Source organism: Penaeus monodon, chromosome 40 (assembly GCF_015228065.2).
Source record: "Penaeus monodon isolate SGIC_2016 chromosome 40, NSTDA_Pmon_1, whole genome shotgun sequence".
Lineage (NCBI taxonomy): Eukaryota > Metazoa > Arthropoda > Malacostraca > Decapoda > Penaeidae > Penaeus > Penaeus monodon.
Genome location: NC_051425.1, coordinates 13,990,666 through 14,015,584, shown reverse-complemented (window position 1 = coordinate 14,015,584; position 24,919 = coordinate 13,990,666). Strand labels below are relative to the sequence as shown.

The 24,919-nt window shown below is 47.7% G+C and overlaps 1 protein-coding gene across 4 annotated transcripts in view; it reads left to right on the top strand.

The window, feature by feature from the left end:
- The window catches only part of LOC119597926 (fat-like cadherin-related tumor suppressor homolog), a 191,189-nt gene that overhangs the window by 163,375 nt on the left and 2,895 nt on the right, over positions 1 to 24,919 (top strand). For 3 of the 4 annotated variants that reach the window (XM_037947593.1, XM_037947592.1, XM_037947594.1), the window contains exons 6-16: positions 16,069 to 16,322; positions 19,016 to 19,264; positions 19,976 to 20,128; positions 20,517 to 20,733; positions 21,469 to 21,608; positions 21,978 to 22,219; positions 22,662 to 22,906; positions 23,277 to 23,463; positions 23,825 to 24,053; positions 24,285 to 24,538; positions 24,705 to 24,900. In XM_037947593.1, the coding sequence (XP_037803521.1) occupies positions 16,069 to 16,322; positions 19,016 to 19,264; positions 19,976 to 20,128; positions 20,517 to 20,733; positions 21,469 to 21,608; positions 21,978 to 22,219; positions 22,662 to 22,906; positions 23,277 to 23,463; positions 23,825 to 24,053; positions 24,285 to 24,538; positions 24,705 to 24,768 (2,234 nt within the window). In that variant the 3' untranslated portion in view covers positions 24,769 to 24,900. Of the gene's footprint in view, positions 1 to 16,068; positions 16,323 to 19,015; positions 19,265 to 19,975; positions 20,129 to 20,516; positions 20,734 to 21,468; positions 21,609 to 21,977; positions 22,220 to 22,661; positions 22,907 to 23,276; positions 23,464 to 23,824; positions 24,054 to 24,284; positions 24,539 to 24,704; positions 24,907 to 24,919 lie in introns of those variants that run through there. The other variant, XR_005230940.1, reaches the window with a different exon arrangement.

Sequence of the window (24,919 nt, the reverse complement as noted above, 5' to 3'; positions counted from 1 at the left end):
AGAGACGGTTAAACACTTTTTCCCAATACACCACAGTAACCTAATTCGCACAATCGTAGAGTTATTCGCACGGTCGTCTGAAGGTGTTTGTGAGGGGCCTGTGTAGTTCGCAAATACGCTACAGTAAGCTAATTCGCACAGCCTTCGAACTTGTTTTGTACGGCAGTCTGAAGGTGTTGCAGGGCCTCTGTAGTTCTGTAGGTTTCCGGAACTTATGAAGCAGTTTCGGTGAAGCATTTCATCCGGGTCACTGACTTGGTTCAATAGATGAATGAAACACTTTTCCGAAACGCTTCATGAGGTTTTCTATTCAGGTCATTCAAAATAAGGCAGCGAGATAACCGTTGCCTTTGTGCGTGACTTTCATGTATACAAATTTCTTTAACGCTGCCTTCCGCGCGCAATTTTCAAAATACACCGTCTTTGTCTCCCTCCTTTTCATTTCCTTCCCTCTTTTTCCTCCTTTCCCCCTTTGCTCTACTTTTCTTGTTCTTTCCTCTGAATCTCCCTTTTCCATGCATGCCCTTTCTCCCTCTCTATCTTTCTACTCCCTTCCCTCCTTCCCCCATCCTCCGTCTTTACTTCTTCCTTTTTTAACCTGCACGTTCTCTCTCTCTCTCTCTCTCTCTCTCTCTCTCTCTCTCTCTCTCTCTCTCTCTCTCTCTCTCTCTCTCTCTCTCTCTCTCTCTCTCTCTCTCTCTCTCCACCTGTCATTGGTATCGTTACAGACTTTCCACTTAACTATTTTCTCCTTTTCGTGCAATTCCTTTCAATCCACGCGCCCACTTTCTTCTCCAATTAACTTCCACTTATCCTTTCATTTCCTCCGTTCTCTTCCCCTCCCCCCCTCCCCCCCTCCCCCATCTTACCCTAACCAAATCCGCCCGTACCCCCCACCCCTCACCCCTGATCCTACTTAACCCCCCCACCCCCTGCCCCTCTCTCCTCTCCCCTCTCTCCTCTCTCCTCTCTCCTCTCTCCTCTCCCCTCTCTCCTCTCTCCTCGGCCGTGCTTGCAAATGCCGAGTTGATTATAGTCCCCTTGAGAGGCCTACGCAAGGCTATGCTATCTTAGCCCAAGTTATACTAGGCTAAGCTATTCTGGGCCAGGCTTGACCTCGCTATCCTAGTCTGTATTCAAAGGCTACGCTAGGATACGCTGTCCCGATATGTTGGTGTGTATGCGTATGAGCGTTTTGTGTGTGTGTGTGTGCGCGCGTGCGTGCGTTTGCGTGTGTCCTCGTCTTGAGCACTACTCTCTGACAGGAGTGTTTTGCCTACAAGATTATTGCAGGAATTTTCCCCCTCTTGCAGTTGCATACGGCTGATTGTTAGCGAAGATTATAAGAGTATCTCACGCTGTAAGTGCTCAAGTGTAGCTGGGTGGGGAGGGGGAGAATAGGAGGGAGGGTTGAGAGGTCGGGTCAAGGATGGGGAAGTGGATAGGATGGAGGTGAGAATGGGGAGGAAGGGATAGGATGGGAAGAAGCGAGAATGAGGAAAAAGTAAGAATGGGGAGTAGGGTAGAATGGAGTAAGCGTTGGAATGGGGGGAAATGGAAGGTAATGGGTGAGGGAGAAAGGGGGAAGAGGTAATGGGGAAGAAGGAGTAATTATGGGGATAGAATTGGGGTGTAGAAGAAGGTGCAGGGATGAGAACAGGATAAGAAGATGGACCTGCGCAAGAATTAATGAAATGTGAACAGTGTAGTGTGGAGGTGAGTGAATGAATGAAGGAAGAAAGAAAGGAAGGGATAAAGATTAGAATTGGGGTAAGCAAGAAATAGAAGTTGAGTAAATAGGTCTCCAGTAGTGTCATTACGATAACGGATTATATTAATTCTTACGTCGCCGGAATTAGCTGAGCCCTCGACTCCATTGGACATTTAATCAACGAAGTTCTTGAGTGTAAGAAACCCTGTACCCTCGCCTGTACTTCGTCCTCGCTGTGTCGTCCTCCAAAAGGCTCAGATATATCTTGTGATTACTGTGCCCTGCGCTGGAGTAGATGCTTCCGAAAAAATGTGTGTATATGAAAGCTTTAAAGATTTATGTCCGAGGGTGAGGTAGAGGGAGGGAGAGAGAGAGAGAGAGAGAGAGAGAGAGAGAGAGAGAGAGAGAGAGAGAGAGAGAGAGAGAGAGAGAGAGAGAGAGAGGAGGAAAATGAAATGGAGAGGAAGGGATGGAGGGAGAAGGAGAGGAAGATGAAGGGAGGGAGGGAGGAAGAGAGAGAGAGGGAGGGGGAGAGAGAGAGGAGGAAGATAAGGGAGAAAGAAAGGGAGATGGAAGGAGGGAGGGAGGAAGAGGGAGTGAAGAAGGAAGAAGAGATGAGATGGACGAGGGAGAGAAAGAATAAGAGAAAATCAGAGACAGAAGAAGAAGCAGAGGAGGACAAGAAGAGAAAGAACGGGCGGAGAATGCGGAAAGGGCGAGAGGCGAGGCAACGATCAGCGAAGATTTAGGTGTTTCATTTCCAGAATGGAATACCAATTCTCGCCACGAGCTGCCCCCGCGCGCGTTAACAAGGCTCTATTGCTTTTCAAATATTTGTGTGAAACCGTCTACTGTCGCGGCGTGGGCGGGGGGAAGTGGGCGGCGCAGTGGGGGCGGCGGGAAGGATGGGCGGGAAAGGAAAGGAAGGAGACTTTTACGTTTTTATAGTTTCGACCTCTCTCTCTCTCTCTCTCTCTCTCTCTCTCTCTCTCTCTCTCTCTCTCTCTCTCTCTCTCTCTCTCTCTCTCTCTCTCTCTCTCTCTCTCTCTCTCTCTCTCTCTCTCTCTCTCTCTCTCTCCTCTCTCTCTCTCCCTCCCTCCCTCCCTCTCCCTCTCTCTCTCTCTCTCTCTCTCTCTCTCTCTCTCTCCTCTCTCTCTCTCTCTCTCTCTCTTTCTTTCTTCACTGTGTGTGTGTGTGTGTGTGTGTGTGTGTGTGTGTGTGTGTGTGTGTGTGTGTGTGTGTGTGTGTGTGTGCATGCAGGTTTGTGGGTGTGTGTCTGTAAGTGTTATCATTGCTGCTGCTTTTATTTTGTTGATTGGCAATTTAGCGTCAAAGTTATTAGTACCGAGTTAATCAACATGGTCATTGCAATACCAACCAATCGATCTGTTCCACATCTGTGCACATCTGCCCCCCCCTCGTTGAAGCAGATGTGGTGGAGAATGTGCGAAGCGGTAAAATATGTACCTTTTGTGTGTCTGCGTGTGTTTGTGTGTATGTGTGTGTGTGTGTGTGTGTATGTGGTGTGGTGTGTATGTGTATGTGTATGTGTGTGTGTGTGTGTGTGTGTGTGTGTGTGTGTGTGTGTGTGTGTGTGTGTGTGTGTGTGTGTGTGTGTGTGTGTGTGCGTGTGCGTGTGCGTATGTGTGGAGTTAAGGTGGTAAGTATAGTCGGTGGGAGGAGGGGGTATTTAGAAAAGAAAAGGGGGGGGGAGATTTGAGGGAGGTATTTGGGAGGAAGGAGAGGGAAGGTCGATAATTAGAGGGAGAAATTGGAGGAGAGGGGATACGTGGGAGAAAGGGAAAGGAGGAGAGCAGGACGAGGAAAAAGAGGCAGGAGGATGAGGAAGTGAAGAAGGAAATAGGGTGAAAGGAAGAAGCAGACGAAAAAGGAGGAAGAAGGAAGTAGGGTGCAGGGAAGAAGCAGAAGAAGAAAGAGGAAGAGGAGGAGTAAGAGGGAATGGAAAAGGAAGGGAATATGGAGAAGAAGAAAAAAAAAACAAGAAGGAAAAGAAAGAGAATTATGAGGAGGAGGAGGAAGAAGAGGGTGAGAGAAGTGAACGAAGGAAAATAAGAAGGGAAAGGACGAAGAGAAGGAGGAGGAGGAGGAGGAAGGGGAGGAAATAGCAGTACTAGTAGTAGTAGTAGTTGTAGTAGTAGTTGTAGGAGGGGGGGAAGGGAGAGGGGGAGGAGGAGGGGAAGGGAGGAGGGGGAGGGGAGAGGAGGGGGAGGAGGAGGGGAAGGGAGAGGGGGAGAGGAGGGAGGGGAAGGGAGAGGGGGAAGGGGGGAAAGGGAGAGGGGGGAGGGGAGGAAGGGAGGGGGAGGAGGAGGAGTGACGGAGGCGGACATGAGGGGTGAGGGTGCGGTGATGGGAGATAAGGACTGACGGACGCAGCGACACCGGCGTGCTCGAGGTCGCCGGTGATTGAATCAAGATATATGGTGGTCTGTGCTCCCGACGAAGCGCCTCGCCCTACGTCCTTTCTCTCTCCCTTTTCCCTTTCCCTTTCTTTTTCTTTCTCTCTCTCTCTCTCTCTCTCTCTCTCTCTCTCTCTCTCTCTCTCCTCTCTCTCTCTCTCTCTCTCTCTCTCTCTCTCTCTCTCTCTCTCTCTCTCTCTCTCTCTCTTCCCTCTCCCACTCTTTTCCCTTTCATCTGTTTCTGTTTACCTTCTTTTTTATCCTTCCTCTTCATTTCTCTTCCTCCTTATTTTTTTTCTTGCCTCCTCCCTCACGCCTTTTCCTTATTTTTCTTTCTGTTTTCTCCACCATTCGTCTTTCTCTTTTCCTTTTTAACACTTTTTTCTCTATAATTACATGTTTTCCTCCTCCTCTTTTCCTTTGTCTTCCTCCTCTTCTCTTTGGCTCCTTCCTTCCTTCCTCTTGGCTTTCTCCACCTTTCCCTTTCCTCTGTTCTTCTTTAACTGTCTCCCGCTCCTCCTTTTTATTTCGTTTGCTGTTTCCTCCATTCGTTCTCCCCGTTTTATCCTGTTTAACTTTTCCTTCTCCTGCTTTTCTTATCCGTGTTTTATTTTCTTTTATCCATGTTTTCCTCTTCTTCTCTTATCCATTTCCTCTTCTACTTTTCTTAAGCCGTTTTCCTTTTCTCCTTCTCTTACACGTTTTTTTTTAATCCATTTTTCCTCTTCTGCGTTTCTTATCCCATGTTTTTTTTCCCACTTCCCCTTCGTATTTTATGCAACAGTTTATAATATATTCCTTTTATGCTTTGTATCTAATTTATCGCATCTTATATATCTTTCGAAATTTATGCAACATATTACGTAGTGCAATTCTGATTTGGCGTATTTTTTTATTATTTTATTTATCCTATCTCTGTTTCTTAATTAATTATTTTTTTATGTATTTATTTTGTCTGTCTGTTTATTTTATTTATTCTATGTATATCATTTATTTTATTTGCGATATTTGTCTCCTTTTCTTGCTGTCGGCGGAGAACGAAACAATTTTTTTTTTATGGCAAGGGGAAGGGAAGGAGAGGTAAGAAAAGAAGGAAGGAGGGGGGAGAGAAGAAGGAAGGAGGGGAGAGAGAAGAAGGAAGGAGGGGGGAGAGAAGAAGGAAGGAGGGGAGAGAGAAGAAGGAAGGAGGGGAGAGAGAAGAAGGAAGGAGGGGAGAGAGAAGGGAAGGAGAGGTGGGGGAAAGAAGGAAGGAGGGGATACAAAAGAAGGAAGGAGGGGAGAGAGAAGAAGGAAGGAGGGGAGAGAGAAGGGGAAGGAGGGGAGAGAGAAGAAGGAAGGAGGGGGGGAGAGAAGAAGGAAGGAGGGGAGAGAAAAGGGGGAAAGGAGAGGTAGAAAAGAAGGAAGGAGGGGAGAGAAAAGAAGGAAGGAGGGGAGAGAGAAGGAAGGAGGGGAGAGAGAAGGGGAAGGAGAGGTGAGAAAAGAAGGAAAGAGGGGAGAGAGAAGAAGGAAGGAGGGGGGGAGAAGAGAAGAAGGAAGGAGGGGAGAGAGAAGGGGGAAGGAGAGGTGAGAGAAGAAGGAAGGAGGGGATACAAAAGAAGGAAGGAGGGGAGAGAGAAGAAGGAAGGAGGGGAGAGAGAAGGGGAAGGAGGGGAGAGAGAAGAAGGAAGGAGGGGAGAGAAAAGAAGGAAGGAGAGGTGAGAAAAGAAGGAAAGGGGGGAGAGAGAAAAGGAAGGAGGGGAGAGAGAAGAAGGAAGAGGGAGAGAGAAGAAGGAAGGAGGGGAGAGAGAAGGAAGGAGGGAGAGAGAAAAAGGGAAGGAGGGGAGAGAGAAGGAGGAAGGAGGGGAGAGAGAAGAAGGAAGGAGGGGAGAGAAAAGAAGGAAGGAGGGGAGAGGGGAAGGAAGGAGGGGAGAGAAAAGGGGAAGGAGAGGTGAGAAAAGAAGGAAGGAGGGGAGAGAGAAGGGGAAGGAGAGGTGAGAAAAGAAGGAAGGAGGGGAGAGAGAAGGGGAAGGAATGCATGTGGGAAAAGCGAAGAGAGGAAGAGAGAGGGAGTGGGTAAAAGGAAGAAGAGGAGAGAGAGGGTGGAAAGGGAAAGGAGGGAGTGGCGAGAATTGAGGAAAAGAGAGAGAGAGAGAGAAAGGAGAGAGAGCAAGGAAAATGAAAGAAAGGATGTGGAAACAGACGAAGGAAAAAAAAGAAAGAAAGAGGAAGGGAGGTAGGAAAAGGAAGGAAATAAATAGGAGAGAGAGAGAGAGAGAGAGAGAGAGAGAGAGAGAGAGAGAGAGAGAGAGAGAGAGAGAGAGAGAGAGAGAGGGGGGAAGAGAGAGAAAGAGAAAGAGAAAAAGGAACGAAAAGTGACATGGACCAGAGTGGCGATGAGGGAGGAACCAACATGTGATTAGCCGCCGACCTTCCACCCCCCCTTCCATCCCTCCCCCCTTCCATCCCTCCCGTCCCCGTACACTCTCTCCAACACCCCGTCCCCCCCATCCCCCATTACCCCTCCCCCAACCCCCTCCCACTACACCGGCCCTTTGATTGCGTCCTGTGCCATTCCGCGAAGGAAGGTCCCCCGAGACGTGGCCCTGAGGGCAAGATGCATGGCACTTCTCTCCCCCCCCTCCTCCTCCTCCTCCTCCTCCTCCTCCTCCTCCTCCTCCTCCTCCTCCTCCTCTTTCCCCTTCTCTCCTTTTTCTTCTTCTTTTTTTTCTTACTACTACTACCATTCCCCTCCACCCCTCCTCCTTCTTTGCCTTCCCTCTGTCCCTCTCCTCCTCTTCATCCCCCTGTCCCTCTCCTCCTCTTCATCCTCCTCACACTCTCCTCCTCCTTCTCTCCCTCCTCCTCCTCTCCCTACTTCTCTCCCTCCTCCTCCTCTCCCTCCTCCTCTCCCTCCTCCTCCCCCTCCTCCTCAACTTCCTCTCCCTCCTCCTCCTTCCTGTAGAGGACGAGAGAAATAGGCTTCAGGAGATGACGAAAGGGGGGGGGGGGGTGGGGGGTGATAGGTGACACACTTGTTCTTAAGTGGCTGACGCGCGTCTTCTGAGATTTCCTGTTGGTTATTATCATTATTATTATTATTATCATTATTATTTTGTTACCTTTATTATGATGGTGATTATTATTATTATTGTTGTTGCTGCTTTGTTATCATCATCATTATCATTATTATTATTATTATTATTATTATTATTATTATTATTATTATTATTATTATTGCTGTTATCATTATTGCTATCAACATCATAACTACTACTACTATCTTCATTATTTTATTATTTATCATACTTATTATTATAATCATCATAATCATTTCTCATTCATTAGTATGGTAGCAGTAATGTAATTGTTATTGTTAATTTATCATCGTTATTAGTATTATTATATATTTCTTATTTCATTTTTTTCCAGGGTATTTATCGCTTATTACTGTCTTTTATTTTTGTCTTTCTCCCTCGCTCTTCAGTTGTGTAAGGCCATCATATATTGGCCCAGTTATTCGCTTTTTTTCTTTCTTTCTTTCTTTTTTTTATATAAATTTCCGTGATTTGTTTACCAACCTTGAACACTTATTTATATGAGAGCTTAGAGGTCGCGTGGAACCTGAGAAACTATTTTGCCTAAGGGACTTTCGCGAGAAAGGGAAGGAGGAAGGGAGGGAGGAGGAAGTGAGGGGGAGGAAGGGAGGGAGAGAGGGAGGGAGAGAGGGAGGGAGGAGAGAGAGAGAGAGAGAGAGAGAGAGAGAGAGAGAGAGAGAGAGAGAGAGACAGACAGACAGACAGACAGACAGACAGACAGACAGACAGAAACGGATGGGAGAAAGAGAAAGATACAGCAAGAGAAAAGAGAAAGAGAGAATGAGAGGTAAGTGTGGAAGAGTGAGTCAGCGAGAGACGGACGGACGGACGGACGAACGGACGAGGTGAAAAATATCTTTTATTGGAATTATGCAAGGAGGCCACGCTTTCGGCTCCATCTTAATGACATTCCGGCGGGCGAACGCAACTTCTAATTTTGGTAAGAGAGAAGGAATCGAGGAGGAGGGAGGGGTGGAAGAGAGAGGGAAGGGGGGAGAGGAAGAGGGGAGGTGGGGAGGGAAGGGGAATGGAAAAGTAGGAGAGAGGTGGAGGAAGGGAGAAAGGGGTGAGGGGGAGAAGAGGGGTAGGTGGGGAGGAGAAGGAAGTGGTAGGAGAGGGAAGGGAAGGGAAGGGGGAGAGAGGGAGGAGAGGGAAGGGAAGGGGAAGAGAGGGAGGAGAGGGAAGGTTAGGGGAAGAAAGGGGAGGCAGCAATGGGGAATGCTAAAAGGGGGAGGGAGGTAAAAAGTAATGAAGAGGTGAAGAGAGGGTAGAATGTGAAACTACAAAAACGAGAGAGAAAGAGAGCGAAAAAAGAGGCGAAGAGAGACATATAGGAGCCAAGTGAAAATAGTTCTGGGAAAAAAAACAGAGAGAGAGGGAGAGGGAGAGAGATAAAAAAAAGAGAGAGAAAGAAAGAGAGAGAGAAAGAGAGAGAGAGAGAGAAGAGAGAGAGAGAGAGAGAGAGAGAGAGAGAGAGAGGTGAGAAATAATGAAAGAAAGAAAGACACAGTCAGACAGACAGAAGAGAACGAAAGTAAAATAGTACAGAAGAGAGAGAGAAAAAAAAAAAAACAAAGTACCACAAAGATTATATCTGCGAGTGAGAAAAACGCGTAGACAACGATAGCGGGAAAAAAAGAGCCAATCACAAGACATGGAAGTTCCTCGATGGATTGGTCATCGCCGTCCAGCGGTAACGGAGAGAAGCGTATTGTCGCGTGTCTTTTGGAGGGTTATTTGAAGTCGAGGCGGTAATGGGTCTGAGGAAGAGGGGGAGAGAGGGAGGGAAGGAGAGGAAGAGAAGGAGGGGAAGAGAAGGAGAGGAAGAGAGAGAGAGAGAGAGAGAGCAAGTGAGAGAGAGAGAGAGCGAGAGAGAGAGAGAGAGCGAGAGAGAGAGAGAGAGCGAGAGAGAGAGAGAGAGGGAGACGGAGAGGGAGAGACAGAGACAGAGACAGAGAGCGAGAGCGAGAGCGAGAGAGAGAGGGCGAGCGAGAGAGACGGAACGAGCGAGCAGCATGGCCGGGGAACGCAGTCGCCCCTTCCAGCGAGTGAGCTGTTCAACCGGCCTCCCGACGGGTCATCAAAGAGCACGAGGCAAGTGATCGGCGAGGCACCTGGCAGGCCGCTCGTGACCTGGCTCGACCTGGCAGGCTGCTTGACACGTAATGGGCTGCTCGGGAGAATGGGGGAGGGACAGATGAAAGAAGAGGGAAGAGAGGCAGGTGAAAGAAGAGGGGAAGAGAGGCAGATGAAAGAAGAGGGGAGAGGAACACAAGAAAGTAGAGAGGGGGTCTTGAAGCGGTAGATTCCTCGTCCTATCAGCCTGTCTCCACCTTAACCCCCAATTCCCTATCTTCTCGCTCCCCCAACCGCTTACCTCCAACCCCCTCTTTCTCTCTCTCTCCCAAACCTCAACCTCTTTCTTTCACTCCCTCACCCCTAACCCCCTATTCTCACCCCCTCTACCCCCTATCTCCAACCCCCTCCTTCTTTCTCTCCCAACCTCCCCCACCCTCCAACCCCCTCCTCTCCCCCTCTCCCCCCCCTCCTCCAACCCCCTCTCTCCCCCTCTCCCCCACCCTCCAACCCCCCTCACGATAGGGTGCGCCACCGCCGAGGCCCATCAGAGAGAGTTTCGCGGTTCGACGTGTCACGGCGGAAAGTAGGAATGAAGGGAGGGAGGGAGGGAGGGAGGGTGAGTGGGAAGGAGGGAAGGTTGGTGGGAAGGAGCGGGAGGGTGGGTGGGAAGGAGGGAGGAAGGGAGTAGGAGGGAGGGAGGGAGGGTGGGAAGGAGGGAAGGAGGGAGGGTGAGTAGGAGGGAGGGTGGGTGGGTGGGAAGGAGGGAGGTAGGAAGGAAGATAAGAAGGGAGGGAGGGAAGGAGGGAGGTGGTGTGGGATTTAGGGAGGGAGGGTGGAAATGAGGGGAGAGGGAGGGAGGGAGGGAAGGGCGAAGGAGTTGCCACTTCTCGTGATTGGACTCCTCGCTGCGCCGCCCTGATGAGCAGGCTGTCTCGTCAATCCCTCGTCCTCGTTTGTTCTCCCTCTTTCTCCTTCTTTCCTATTATTTCTCCTTCTCTATAGCTGCTGTTGTCGTCGTCGTCATCGTCGGTCTTCTCCTCCTCCTTCGTCCTTCTCTTTCTCCTCTCCTCCCTCCTTCCGTTCCTTCGTTTCCCTCCCTCCACTCTTCCTTCTCCCTTAATTTCTCTCCGTTCGTCTTCCTTTCTTTTCTATACTTCATTTACCCCCCCCCCCTTCCCTCTCTCTGTCTACTCCTTCATTTCCCTCCCTCCTTCCCTCTCTCTCCCTCTCTTTCCCTCCCTTCCCTCCCTCCCTCTCTACCCTCTTTCCCTGCACCCTCCCTCCCTTCCCTCTCTCCCTCCCTTCCCTCCCTCCCTTCCCTCCACCCCTCCACTTCCTTCCCCATTCGCCCGGCTCCTCTTTCGTTGTAAACAGCCAGGCGAACACGATCAACACGTCGGGGTTCTGAACTAAACAATTTTCCAGCCGAACGGTGACGCAGGGCAAGAACCGATGCGATGCGAGGTGCCCCTCCCCCTCATCCTCATCCTCATCCTCTTTCTTTTCTTCCTCCTCCTCCTCTTTCTCTTTCTCTTCCTCCTCTTTCGCTTTCTATTCCTCCTCCATCTCTTCTTTCTCCTCCTCCTCCTCCTCCTCCTCCTCTTTTTCTTCCTCTTCTCTTCCTCTCCTTCTACTCTTTCTTTTCCTCCTCCTCCTCCTCCTCCTCCTCCTCCTCCGCCTCCTCCTTATTTTCGTTTCTTCTTTTTCTTGTTTACTTCTTTCTTCCCCTTATTTGACAGAATATTGTTCTCTTTTGCGTATTTCTCTTTTTTCAATATACTTTTTTTGTTGTAATCTCTCGTTCTCTCTGTTTATCTATCAATCTACCTCTTTCTCCTTCTCATCTCTTCTTCTCCCACTTTCTTCTTCTCTTCCTCGTCCTCTCCTCCTCTCCCTTTTTCTACTCCTTCCCTCCTTTCCTCCTTCCCTCAATTCTTCCCTCCCTCTATCCCCTCTTTCTATTTTCGCTTTTTCTTTTCGTTCTCCGGAAGTAATCTGTGAACAGCATCTCAATTCAGTTATTGAAATGCGGGTGTTCAGTGCGTAGAGTTTTGCGCCTGGCATCCTGCAAGGGGTCGGACGAAGAGAAAGAACAATATGACAGCAGGAAATGGGTAATTCCTTCTCTATTCCAATTCCTCCTTCCTCTCGCTCCTCTCTTCCCACAGTGCTTTCTCTTCTTTCTTTCTCCCTTTCCCCATCCCCCCTTCACCCTGCCACCCTCCCCCTTCCACGACCACATGTCTCGGAGGACCCTTCCCCTCCCCCTCTCCCTCTCCCCTCCTCCCCCTGCTCCTATTTCTCCATCTGTCACCTTCGCGCCATTTATCACGCGCCTCGTTCCTCTCTCTCTCCCTGCCTCTTCGTCATCATTAATTATTAGTCATCGCTCGGGATAAATCATGTCGGTTTTTGTTTTTGTTTTGTTTTTCTATTTCGTTTTTCCCCCTTTCTTGAGACACGTGTGAGGTATATCCCCGACCTGTAAACGAGAAGAGAATGACGAGGGGTGAGGGGGAGGGGAGGGAGGAGGGACAGGGAGAGGATGGGAGGATGGGAGGACGAAGGGGAGAGGGTAATAGTTAAGAATTCGTGAGAGGGTGAGGGGTTTCAAACTCGAAACGTCAAGGATGTATATTTTCTCAGTGGTTGTTTGTTTGTTTGTTTTCTGCTGATCCGCTTTATGTCATATTTGTTTTTCGTTGCCATATTTCGTTGTCAGGTTTGCATGATTTTTTTTTTTTTTTTTTTTTTTTTTTTTGTCTATCATCGTTATTGTGTTTAGTTTTTTGGTGGTTTATCTCTAACAGGGATTATGCAAGCGCGATCACAATATCGATTTATTGTGTACTTTTCTCTCGATATTGGCACCGACATTGGCACCGTGTATCAGGCCTTGTCTCTAAGGGAAATCCTCTCTGACTGCTGCAAGATGTCGCCATTAATAATGACAGGAGATCAGCATCCGGAATCTATGTTTGGGAGAGTGAGAGAGGGGGGAGGGAGGGAGAGGGGGGAGAAGGAAGCGAGGGGGAGGGAGAGGGAGAGGAGGAGGGAGGGAGTGTGTGTGAGAGAAGGAGATTGTGTGTGTTGTGTGTGTGTGTGTGTGTGTGTGTGTGTGTGTGTGTGAGTGTGTGTGTGTGTGTGTGTGTGTGTGTGTATCTGTGTGTGATGAATGAATGAATGAATGAGTGAGTGAGTCTTGAGTGTGAGTGAGAGTGAGAGTGAGAGTGATTGAGTGTGTGAGTTTGTGTGTGTGTGTGTCAACATGTTTGTTTGTGTATGTATATGTATATGTGTGTGTTTTTATGCCTGCACCCGCCAACCAACTTTTAGCATCACTCTGTCTCCTCATTTTCCCTCTTACTACTACCAAAGGAGTTGTTTTGACGAGTTCGGATAATGAAGGAAGTGAGGGAGGAGGGGAGGTAGGGGGAGAGAGGGGGAGGAAGGGAAAGGGAGGGAGGAAGAGAGGAAGGGAGGAAAAAAGAGAGAGAGGGCGGGGGGAGAAAGAGAATGAGAAGGCGAGAGAGAGAAAAAGAGAGGGAGACAGACAGACCGAGAAAATATGGAGTGAGGATAGGAGAAGGATGGATAGAAGAGAAAGAGGAGAAGGAGAAGGGAGATAAGAGCAAATAAAGATGGAGCGGAAGACATGCGGGAGGTGTTATGGCCGCCGCTGTAACTCCCGACCTTCAATTTCGTTTTTGGAAAAGGAGATTGAAGCCACCAGCGACCCCGGGTGTTATTTCTTCGTCGGGGGGACAATAACGTGCTGGGCCGTCGCAACCCGTAGAGTCGAGGTTTCCCTGGCGAGGGCGTAAGCGGATGGACCTTGCGGAATGGTCGCTCAGGAAGCCTAATATCAGGAGTATACTAAGGTGTGGCTGTCTCTGCCCCGGATGGCCCTGAGGCGAGGTTTTTAAGAGTTGGGGGGGGGGGGGAAGGAGGGAAAGAGAGAGGGAGAGAAGGAGGGGAGAGAGAGAAAAAGGGAAAGAGCGAAAAATATATATATATATATATATATATATATATATATATGTATATATATATATAAAGAAGTGAACTGAGCAAAAACAGACAAACACAGCAAGACACAGAATTCGGAGGAGGAAATGGTACCATGTCATGCTGTAGAGATCCTTAATAAAGCATTATTCTGCAGATGTCTTCGGAAGCATCACCTCCTACATAATTCAGTGCCTCCTCATGTTAGTGTTACAGAGGGCGGAAGAAGGGGGAGGAGAGGAAGAGGGAGAAGCAGGCAGTGGGAGGTGGAGGAGGGGGAAGTGGGGAGTCGGGCAATGGGGAGTGGAGGAGGGGGAAGTGGGGAGTCGAGAGGATAGGAGGGGGGTAGTGGGGAGGAGGAGCGGTAGAGGGAGAACCGGGCGCTGGGGGAGTGGGGGAGTGGAAGAGGTTGAGGTGAAGAGTGGAGTGGAGCGGGGAGGAAGTGGGGATAAGAGCAAGTGGGAGTGAACAGTGGAGTAGAAGTTATGACATGCAGGAGGGGAAAGTGAGAACGGAGGAGGGGGAGAGATAGGGGGGAGAAAGGGGGGAAGAGCACCCAATCTCAATTCCCGACATGTATGTGTTCGAGCATGCATGCGTGCGTGCATGCGTGCGTTTATTTCACTAAAGGCGCTATCTCACAATGCATGAACCGATATGATTCTGAGATTACAGAGTGCTACCAGTCTTGCGAATAAGATTTTCTATTCCATTTAGGTTTTACGTGTACGGGTTATTTACATTCAATTGTTATCTAGTCATTTCGCGAAAGGGGATGCAAATTACAGAAGATTATTTAATTGATAAACGATGAGTACACGTTTTTTTTTTCTCTCTAGGCCGTGCTAGAAAGGGATTATTTTGTCCAGTAATAGAGGCTTTGATTATCTAATGATTATGTGCCCTCTTCCTCCCAATTTTCTGATGGAAAATAGGGTGAGCTTGAGATCACAGGTTCTCGGATCGATGTGGGAACCTCATCAGGGATTCAGTTTGATTTGATCCCGTATTGCACATATGTCTAGTCTTGTGTGACGTTGCCCAAATTATGCTGCCTTATCAATGACCTTTTACATCTCCCTCTTTCTTTCTCCTCTCTCTCTTTTTTCTTTTTTTTTTGTCTTTTCTCTTTTCTTCTATCTCTTCTCTCTTCTGCTCTCTCTTTTCTCTTCTTCATCTCTCTCATCTCTTCTCTCTTCTCTTCTCATCTCTCTCTCTCCTCTTTCTCTCTCTCTCTTCTCTCTCTCTCTCTCTCTCTCTCTTCTCTCTCTTCTCTACCTCTTCTCTCTCTCTTCTCCATCTCTTCTCTCTCTCTCTCTCTCTCTCTCTCTCTCTCTCTCTCTCTCTCTCTCTCTCTCTCTCTCTCTCTCTCTCTCTCTCTCTCTCTCTCTCTCTCTCCCCCGTCCTTCCCGTTCCCTTGAGTCGGGTCCGCGCGGTGGCTCCCGGGTTAATGCAGCTTCATTACATTTAGAGTGAAGATGAGCATTCCGCCCGGATTAATTAGTCTCAAAGCCCTGCATGCATCCCTTGCCTTGCTCCTCCTCCTCTTCCTCCTCCTCTTCCTTCTCCTCCTTCTCCTCCTCCTCCTCCCCTTCCTCTCCTCCCCCTCCTCCTCCTCCCCCCCTCCTCCTCCCCCCTCCTCCTCCTGCTCCTCCTCCTCCTGCTCCTCCTCCTCCTCCCCTTCCTCTTCCCTCTCCTCTTCCTCCTTCTCCTCCTCCTCCTGCTCTTCGTTATTCTTTTTCCATCTTCGTCTCTTTCTTCTTTATATCTTCATGATTTTTCTTCTTCTTCATTTATTATTATTTATATTATTTATTCTTCTTTTTTGTTTTTCTTTTCTTCATTCTTCTTCTCTCCCTTCTCTTCTTCGTTTCATATTCTCTTCTCTTATTCATCTCTTCATTCTTTCTTTTTCTTCTTTTCTTCTTCTTCTCCTGCTCTTCAATCTCCTTCTCCCTTTCCTCTTCCTTCTCCGTCCCCTTTTCCTCTTTCTTACCTTTATTCTCCTTTCCTCTTTTCCTCTTTCTTACCTTCCTTCTCTTTTCCCCATCTCCTCTTCCTTATTTCCCTTCTCTATATCCTGTTTTCCTCTTCCTTCTATCTTCTGTTTTCCCTTTCCCTCTCTTTCCATTTTCCTTCTCTTCATTCTTCTCTTTCGTTTCATTTCCACTCTATTTAGCTTTTCCTCGATTCTCTTTCACTCCATATCTTTCTCTATTGCTTCTCCATATTCTCCATTCCCTTCCTTTATTCCTTCCTTCTTTCCTTCCTTTCGCTGTCTTTTCTTCTCCGTTTTTATTCTTCCTCCTCTGTTCTTGTCTCTCTTCTCCTTTTTCTTCCTCCTTTTCTCTTCTTTTTTTCTCACTAAGCGATTCTTAACTTATCCTTTTTTTACGACCTTTACTCCCTCCCCCCTTCTAATATACACCGTTGTATGATGTTTGATGTGTTTCTGCTGGCGATCGCTTTCCAAGACGGAATGCCGATTTTGAAAAGATTTGCATAAATTTGCCTTCGTCTTGTCAAAAGTCGATTATGTTTATGAATGAGATTTTTTTTAAGGTGTATTCACCGCGAATTCTATTTTTATGAATTCTGTTTACATGCATGCATGCATATATGCATACTTACATACGTCTCCTTTCACAAAAACAAGTAAATAGATTATATATATATATATATATATATATATATATATATATATATATATATATATAATTATCTTTATATTTATAAAATAAAAATTTTTCTCACGATTTCCCCTTCCCTCCATTCGCAGGCGAGATCCGGACGACGGGGCGGCAGCTGGACCGCGAGCAGCACGCCGAGCACATGCTGGAGGTGACGATCCGCGACGGCGAGGACCCGGCGACGTCCCTCTCCTCCGTCGCCTACGTCGCCGTCAACGTCCTGGACGAGAACGACCACGCCCCGGCCTTCCTCGAGAGCCTGTACAAGTTCTCGGTGCCCATCCTGCCGCGGCCGCCCACGCACAAGGACAAGGAGTACGTCGAGGACATGCCCATCGGAAGGGTAAGTTGGGCAGGGCACGCGCACCGCCGTCGGCGCCCTCGCTCGCCGACCATCGGCGTCGAGTTGCCTTTCTTGTCATGGTCATTTTTAGCATCGTTTTTTTTTCTTTCTTTCTTTTTTTTATGGAGAAATTCTTACTTCCTCCATTTTATGTCACTGAAAACAAAACTCCCTCCTTTTTATTGATCATCGTCTTCTTCACCCTCATCATAATCATCACCTTGCCTGATAATCACATGATATAAACAAAATGTAAATGCGCCATTGCAGCGCTCTTGTTCTAACACTAACACCGTTTTACTAGCCTGGGCTGTTCTCGGGAATGTTGAAATAACATAAAAATAAACAGTAATAACAAATGGAACGTGAAATGGAAATCCGATAACATTGTACCCTCAATTGTCGTAGATTTAACCAAATTTGTTTGTGTATTGTGTACAGAAAACTGTCTCTTAACTTTCCACTAACATCCGCCCTCCAAAGTAGTTCCAACTCTTGTAATTTGTTAAACGTTGATGAAACTCATTCGGGAGAACTGGGTATCGATCTGATTAAAGGGTGATGTTGAAGTACTGATTACCACTTTGTATTCCTGTCTTGCAGTAGAAGTAAATAGTCTGAAGTGACAGACTCTGTGGGGTGCTAGTAAATTTTATGCTATTGTATTTTGTTTTACATATGTCAGGTGTGTACGTATGACCTACAGTCTGCCATTGTTATAGAGATTTTTTTTTTTTTTTTCCTTGCCTGTATTTGTTTTTGTTGGTAATGTTAAAGCAAAATCTAAACAACTGTCAAACAAGATGGCGGACCTTAGCATGAAACACGTGTTCAAGTGACAGAATACGTGCCTATATATATTTTTTTTAAAGCCATCAATGTTTCTGATTAAAAAGAAAAAAACAGGTTGTTCTTGTGTATTCTCATACAAGATATGTTTCAGACTTTGAATGCGAAAGTTAAGGGAGGAAATGTCTTCTTTTTTTTTTGTCCCTCTCCCTCCTATCCCACCCGCCTCCCCAACTGTCTCCCTTTTATTTCACATCTCTTTAACCTTCTTTACTTTTTTTCTCTCTGACTCTTCATTCGTGCCTTTAGCTTAGCTTTTCTTTGCCTTCCTCCTTTCCTTCTTCCACTTCCCCCGTTTCGTATTGTGTGCAGTTTACCAGGGATTTATTTTTCTCCATTAGTGGCTCTGAGCTACAGGGGGAAGCATAAAGGAGAGGTCATACATTACATAAAAGTTGCATTAGGGAAATGGAGGGCGTAGAAGGTGCCCCGCCTGAGTGTCCTTTCATTGAGATTGGTTGTTGTACAAAACAGTGATATTACAGGAGGGTTTTTAAAGGGCGGCGAGATGAGACTGCAACTACTAGTCATACCCCTTCCCCCCCTCCCCCTCCCGGTTTCCCTTTTTCCTTTTCTTTTCTCTTTTTTTCTGTCTTCTAATTTTCTGCTTCTCTTCGTCCCCCCTTCACCTGCTTCCTCCGTTTTCTCTCATTCCTATTCCCCCTTTTTTTCCCTCTCCTTCTCTCGCCTTTCTTTCTCCTTCCTTCCACCTTTCTTCTCTCACCATAGACTTCTTACCTTTATTTCCTTTCCTCCTACTTTTATTTTCATTTCTTCCTCTCCAGCCACCCTCATCTCCCCTCTTACTCCTCCCACTCACCACTTTTTTTTATCCCCCTACCTCCTCCCTTCCCACTTCGCCTTCCTCCCTCCCTCCCACCATCCCCCCTCCCCCCCCCTCTCTCTCTCTCTCTCTCTCTCTCTCTCTCTCTCTCTCTCTCTCTCTCTCTCTCTCTCCCTCCCACCTCATCCCTTTCCATCCTAACCCCTCCCTCTCTCCCTCCCTCCCCACCTCCATCTCAACCCTCCCCTCCCACCTCAACCCTCTTCCTCCCTCCCCCACCTCACCCCTCCCTCCTCCCTCCCCACCTCCATCCCACCCCCAGTTTTGTTCGGGGAAGCTGCCTTGCCTCCCTCCCCTTCCTCGGCAGCCGGGCGGTTGAGCATGCAGCGGCGGGCCACGTGGTCGCATTCGGGTCTGAAACGTGTCTGAGAATAATGTAAATAATGATACTCTTGTGCGAGGCTAGAAGAGAATGAGAAATTACAATGTGATCATGTTGTGACGGTTAACCAGTGGATGTCTGCATTTTGAGGAGAACGATTTTTCTTTAATGCGCATATTGTTAGACGTTTAAATTTGTTGATTTGACGATGTCCTTAAAATATATGAATATAAACTTTGATTTCCACTTGTTTGATGTACTTTTCTTCATTTTTTTTTTTACATTCCAATTGTTTCATGAAGCTATTTGTATTTTAAATGGATAAGATCATTTCATTGATGTATTTAACTTTTTATATAGAATGTAATCATAGAACACTTCTGTATTACTTGTAGTTGCAAGCAGCCCTCTGCCTATATTGTAATGATTCATTCTCTTGACACTTAGCATTTGTGTATGTCCAGACGAGTCCAGTGAAGCCACTTGACAGCAAAAATCCCCGGAATGGAAAGGAACTGTCACGTGCGCTTCTTGGCCTTCAGCTGCCATTCACAAACACACCACAACACCGTTTATGGTCCTCTGTTTTACTCCCGCTTCTTAACCCATACTATAGCCGACTAATCGCGCTAACCTTGCTCCTCTAACCCCCCCCCCCCCCGCCCCATCGTCGTGTAGAACGCCTCCTCGCTCGATGCTGACTACTTCCTCCCATACGAGAATGCGAGGGTGTGGGCGTCTTTGGGCGGAAGGGTGAGAGAGAAAGAAAAGGAGGAGGAGGAGGCAGAGGAAGAAGAGGAGGAGGGATCAGGAGCGATGCCCTACTCCTTGAAGGGCCTCTGGACTCCCATTCCCCATGTGGAGACTTTGGAGGACCAGCAGATGGTGGAGGAGGAGGTGGAGCGGGAGTTTGTGCCTATCTGTAGGGTAAGGAGGTTCTACCAGGGAAGGTTTACGTTGTAGGTAGCGTAGTGGCTTCATCTCTTTTTTTTATCTCACGGAAAGGGTTCATTTCTGCTTCCATTTTTTTTCTTTTCTTTCTCTCTAGTGTCCCTAGTGTAAATATTAGAGGATTTCCCTTTTATTATTACGTATTTTGTCTCCATGTGGAGGAAACGGGGAAAGTAGAATGCTTATTTGTACGTTGATTTAGATATTAGAGTTTTAGATTTTAGAATTTTGTAGCTTATTTTTTGTGTTTCTTCCTTGCTTTTTGACAGATGTTGCGTTCACACCATGCGATCTCTTGCTTGTTGAGAATTGGACTTGATCATATTTTTCTATAACCCCAACGGATGATTCACATGACGGATCTCCTTTTTTTTCAAAATTCCTACATGTAAGTGCCGAGTTGTCCACTTGCCAGCACCCGAGACAAACACGTTCGCAACCGAACCTGTTGGTCTACAGCACGGAGAATGCAGCATTTCTGCTCGTCTCATTCCATAAAGTTAATTAAGAAGTTTTTGCGCGTGTAGAAGCAGCAACAACAAAAAAATTGAGAGAGAGAGAGAGAGAGAGAGAGAGAGAGAGAGAGAGAGAGAGAGAGAGAGAGAGAGAGAGAGAGAGAGAGAAGAGAAAGAGAGAAAGAGCAAGTGGCACTCACCACCGTCACCCTTCCGGTGGTCGTACCTGCAGGTCGTGGCCGTGGATGAGGACGAGGACGACAACGGCGACATCACCTACAGCATCGAGGGCGACCAGTGGCTCGGGACGTTCAAGATCGACAACAAGACGGGCATCATCTCCGCCAAGGCCGGACTCAACCCTGAGGAGGACTACGAGTTCACGGTGAGTCCCTGACGCTGCGTTTGGGCGTCGTGGAGACTTATGTTTCGGTTATTATTATTATTTTTATTTTTCTTCGTCGTGTGTTTTAGGTTTAGTCTTGTGAATATGTTTTGTTGTGGGTCATTTCTTTCCTATTATGTGTAATTACAATTATGATTGACCCCATTATTACCATTACTGTTCATTATCATTATCACCACCACATTAAACATTAAAATTTTCCCTGCTGTTACCATCACTATAATCCAAAATATTCCTTCCCTTCTCCCCTCTCCCTCTCTCTCCCCTCTCCCTCCTCCTCCCCTCCCCCTCCTCCTCCCTCCTCCCTCCTCCTCCCCTCCTCCTCCCCTCCTCCCCTCCTTTGCCGTCCCGCCCCGTCCTCCAACAGGTCCAGGCCATAGACAACGGTCGTCCTCGAAACGCCAGCTCCTGCCTGGTGGTGATCGACGTCGTGCCCGTGCCCGAGGACTCGAAAAACCCGCCGTCGATCCTGGAGGAGGCGGAGGCGCGGGTCACGGTGCTCGAGAGTGACCCCATCGGCCAGCACGTGACCCTCATCAACGCCCGAGACGAGGACGGGGACCGCGTGTGGTTCGATATTATAGGTGGGTGGCGGTGAATGTGGTCTTTCGGTTTTCGGTTTTTTCGTCTTTTTTTTCTTTCTATTGTTTTTTTTCGTCTTTTTCTTTTATTTAATTTTTTTTTATTATTTATTTATTTATTTATTTGTCTTTCTTCTTCGTATGCTTCTTCTGGTTCTTCTTGTACCTGTTGTGGATGTTGGTCTTCTCCCTTATCATCATCTTTTTCTTTTTCTTCTTCTCGTTCTTCTCTCTTCTTCTTCCTCCGTTTGGAGTGATTTCTAGCCTTTGTATTGTGTTTTTTTTCTGTTTTCTTTAAGGATATTTTATATTTGTTGTTTTGGGTGATCTTTGTCTGGATTTGTTTTTCTTTTGAGATTTCTCTTATTTTTGTGTCTTTCTTAATATAAAATATATACAAAGATGTGTCTAATTAATGTGATCCCCACACCGCATTCCATGTGTTCATATAGTGTCTATTATTTACTTATCTAATCTCTTACCCCTCTCCTCCCCCCCCCCCTCCCGTCCTCCTCATATCACCCTCCCTCGCCTCCTCCCTCACCCCTCCCTCGCCCCCTCCTCACCCCTCCTCGCCCCTCCCTCGCCCCCTCCTCGCCCCTCCCTCGCCTCCTCCGTGCCCCACCCTCGCCCCCTCCATGCCCCTCCCTCGCCCCCTCCGTGGCCCTCCTCGCCCCTCCCTGGCCCCCTCCGTGCCCCTCCGTGCCCCTCCGTGCCCCTCCGCCCTCCAAACCACAGCTGGCGACGACGAGTACAAGTTCGCCATCGGGAGGGACACAGGCAGCATCATGTTGGCAGGAAAGTTGGATGCTGAGAAGAAATCCCTGTACAACCTCACTATTGGAGTCACGGACGGCGTCTACACTGTCACCAGCCAGGTAGGGTTGGCTTGATAGTCTTGTTTTGTGATGTACCTGTGTTGTAGTGTTTTTTTGTTTGTTACTTTTGTTACAATTAGCTTTTTTTGTATGAAAGTATGATTAATGTATTGTTGATATAGGGTGTTTAGTGCGCAGGAAAGGATAATGTGATATGGCGTTAAGATCGTATATGTATTTTTCTCGTGTCGTAGAACATCGATCTGTTCTTTGTTTTGTACTTTCAGAAGCTCTTAATGACTGACGCGAATTAATATACCACTTTTTTTTTCTTCTGTGAATTAATATACTTTTTTACGCGAATTAATATATATATTATTATAATTTATCTTTTTCTCTCTCTCTCCTTCCGTCTCTCCTCCCTCACAGGTGATCGTCTCCGTCCTGGACGTGAACGACAACCGGCCGGCGTTCTCGGAGCCCACGTACGAGGTGGAGGTGGGCGAGAACACCTCCCCGGGCACCACCATCGCCACCCTCACCGCCTCCGACCCCGACTCCGACAAGCACCTCACCTTCACGCTCGTCAACACAGCCCACGTCGCCTCCGCCTCAAAGTTCATGGTCAGCCCGGAGAGCGGGGACATCGTTCTGTATGAGCCGCTAGACAGGTGAGGAAGGAGGGGAAGAGAGGGAAAGCGGGGGTTAAAGGGAGGGGCGCTGGAGAACGAGGGAGGAGGAGGACGACATGTTATGGAGGGTGAGGAAGAGGGAGAGAGGGAGAATGAGAGAATGGGAGAAAGGAAGTATGTTTGAGTGAGGAGACGAGAGAGAGAGAGAGAGAGAGAGAGAGAGAGAGAGAGAGAGAGAGAGAGAGAGAGAGAGAGAGAGAGAGAGAGAGAGATAGCAAGAACAGAACTGGTACATTTTACTGTTCGCCGATCATTATCATGTTTTCACGTTTCCTTCACCAACTCCTCCTCCTGACTCATCCTTCGACATCTTTCCTCACCCTCTTCATCTATCCCCCAACGGCCCTCTCCCGCCCTCCTCATCCCATCTTCATCCACCCTTCAACGCCCTTCTCTCACCCTCTTCATCCATCCTCTACAGGGAGGTGCAGGAGGTGCACATCCTGACCGTGTGCGTGAAGGACCGCATCATCCCCATCAAGAGCGACTACGCGCGCGTGATCATCCGCGTGCGGGACTACAACGACCACGCGCCGCAGTTCCTCGCCACCCTGTACAACGGCACGGTCACGGAGACGGCGGCGGTGGGCACGGCCGTCACGGAGGTGGTGGCCATCGACAGGGACAAGGGCGTCAACGGGGATATTACGTATTCCATTATCTCAGGTGAGGGGGTCGGGTTGCGTCGTGTGGGGCGACGTCTGCGTCTGTCGAAGGTGTATTTTCTTTTGAGGCGGGGATAATTAGATGTGGGGATTCTACGGAAGGGAAGGGTGTTTTAAAAGGTTTCATAATTTAGTGGTGTTAAGGTAGGGTTTATTATCAGATGGCTTTATGGGGGGATATTCATCCTATAGTTAAAAACTTCTGAAATTAAGCAAGTCGTGAACTTCTTATCGGTCTAATATTAAGGGGACATTCACCGTTTAATCAAAAGCTTTTGAAAATGTGTGAGTCTCAGAAAAGGACTTCTTTATCAATCATAACCCCCCCTTTTTTCACCACGTATTTCAAAACACCCTCCCTATCCCTCCAGGCAACATTGGGGGCGTGTTCAGCCTCCATCCCTCGACGGGCATCATCACCCTGGTACGCAACGTGGATAGACAGGAGATGCCCGAGTACTGGCTGGCTGTGCGGGGAAGTGACAACGGATCGCCGCCCAAGCACTCGCACGTCAATGTGAACATCCATGTGAAGATTGCTCACGGGGCTCCGCCAAGGTGCGTGTGAGCTTTTTTTTAAATACTCGATGAATTGTAATAATATACAAATGGGTATTGTAATGTTATAGAAGTGTGTGAATTGTAATGTTGTAGATGTGGGTGGACTGTTAGGTTGTAGAAGTGGGGATATTTTGATGTTATAGAGGTGGGTGAATTGTAATATTATAGAGTGTATGCAGTATAGTTAGTTACATAAACTTGTCCTGCGTTATTTTATATCTCTACAAAATCGGTGGTATTCCTGAAAGTTTAGATATTTTATTATTAATAACCCCAATTACCATAGTCACAGCTCTTGGATTTCCATGGGGGAAAATTCCTCGTATTGTCATCACTATCTGCATCCACCCCTACCTAGGTTCCTGAAGAAGGAGTACGTGTTAGAGGTGAGCGAAAAGGCCCACGTCGGGGACTACCTGGGTATCGTGGAGGTGGAGAGCCGCCTCGGCGTGGTGTTCTCCCTCAACGTGGACTCCAGGCGGATTCCCTTCGCCATCAACCCTTCTACCGGAACCGTGTCCCTCGACGCCCCTGTGGACTACGAGAAGAGCCAGTCCTACAACTACACTGTGTTTGCGTCGTCGATGGTAAGGCTGCGGGGACCTTCAGGTCTGAGGGATGGTTGTGTGTTTGTAGGGAGAGGAGGTGTCTTTTGTCTGTCGTTTTTAGTGTTCAGAATTTATGAAATAAGTTTTTTTTTGTGTGTATGTGTGAATTAAAATGAAGAGTTGATCGTAGAGTATAATCATATTGCTTTAGGCAGTCAGAGATTATTCAAAAGATAGAAAAAAAACTGATTTATTTTTCCCCTCCGTCAGAACGGGCAGGAGTCAACAGCTCACCTGGTGATCAATGTCTTGGACGAGAACGACAACCCTCCATACTTCACCCAGAGCAGCTACGTGGGCCACATTTCCGAAGCGGCCGCAGTCAACTCAGTCGTCCTGATGGAGGATAACACCCCCCTGGTCATCTCTGCCAAGGACAAGGACTCGGACCAGAATGCCAACCTGGTGTTTACCATCTTGGAAGAGGAGGCGAGGAAGTACTTCGCCATCGACTCCTTCGACTGGTAGGGTCACGAGGGGAGCTCTGTCGGGAGGAATTCGTGCAGAAGAAAGATGTATTACCTACTTGATAAATATGAGTAAAAGATATGAGGATATATTCTAAAAAGAAAAGTTTCATTATTACCAGTTTTTTTTAATGTAATAATCACGAATCCCCTATTTTCCCAGGTGCTATAAGGACTGTCGGACCTTTGGATCACGAAGTTGTATCCAAGGTGACCTTCAGTGTTAAGGTCCATGACAACGGCCACCCGAGACTGTGCGCTTCTACCACTGCCACGGTCACCATCACTATCACTGACATTAACGATGTACCCCCTCGGTTTCTGCTGCAGGAGTACAATGCTTCTTTACTCATACCCACCAATGTGTAAGTTTGATGT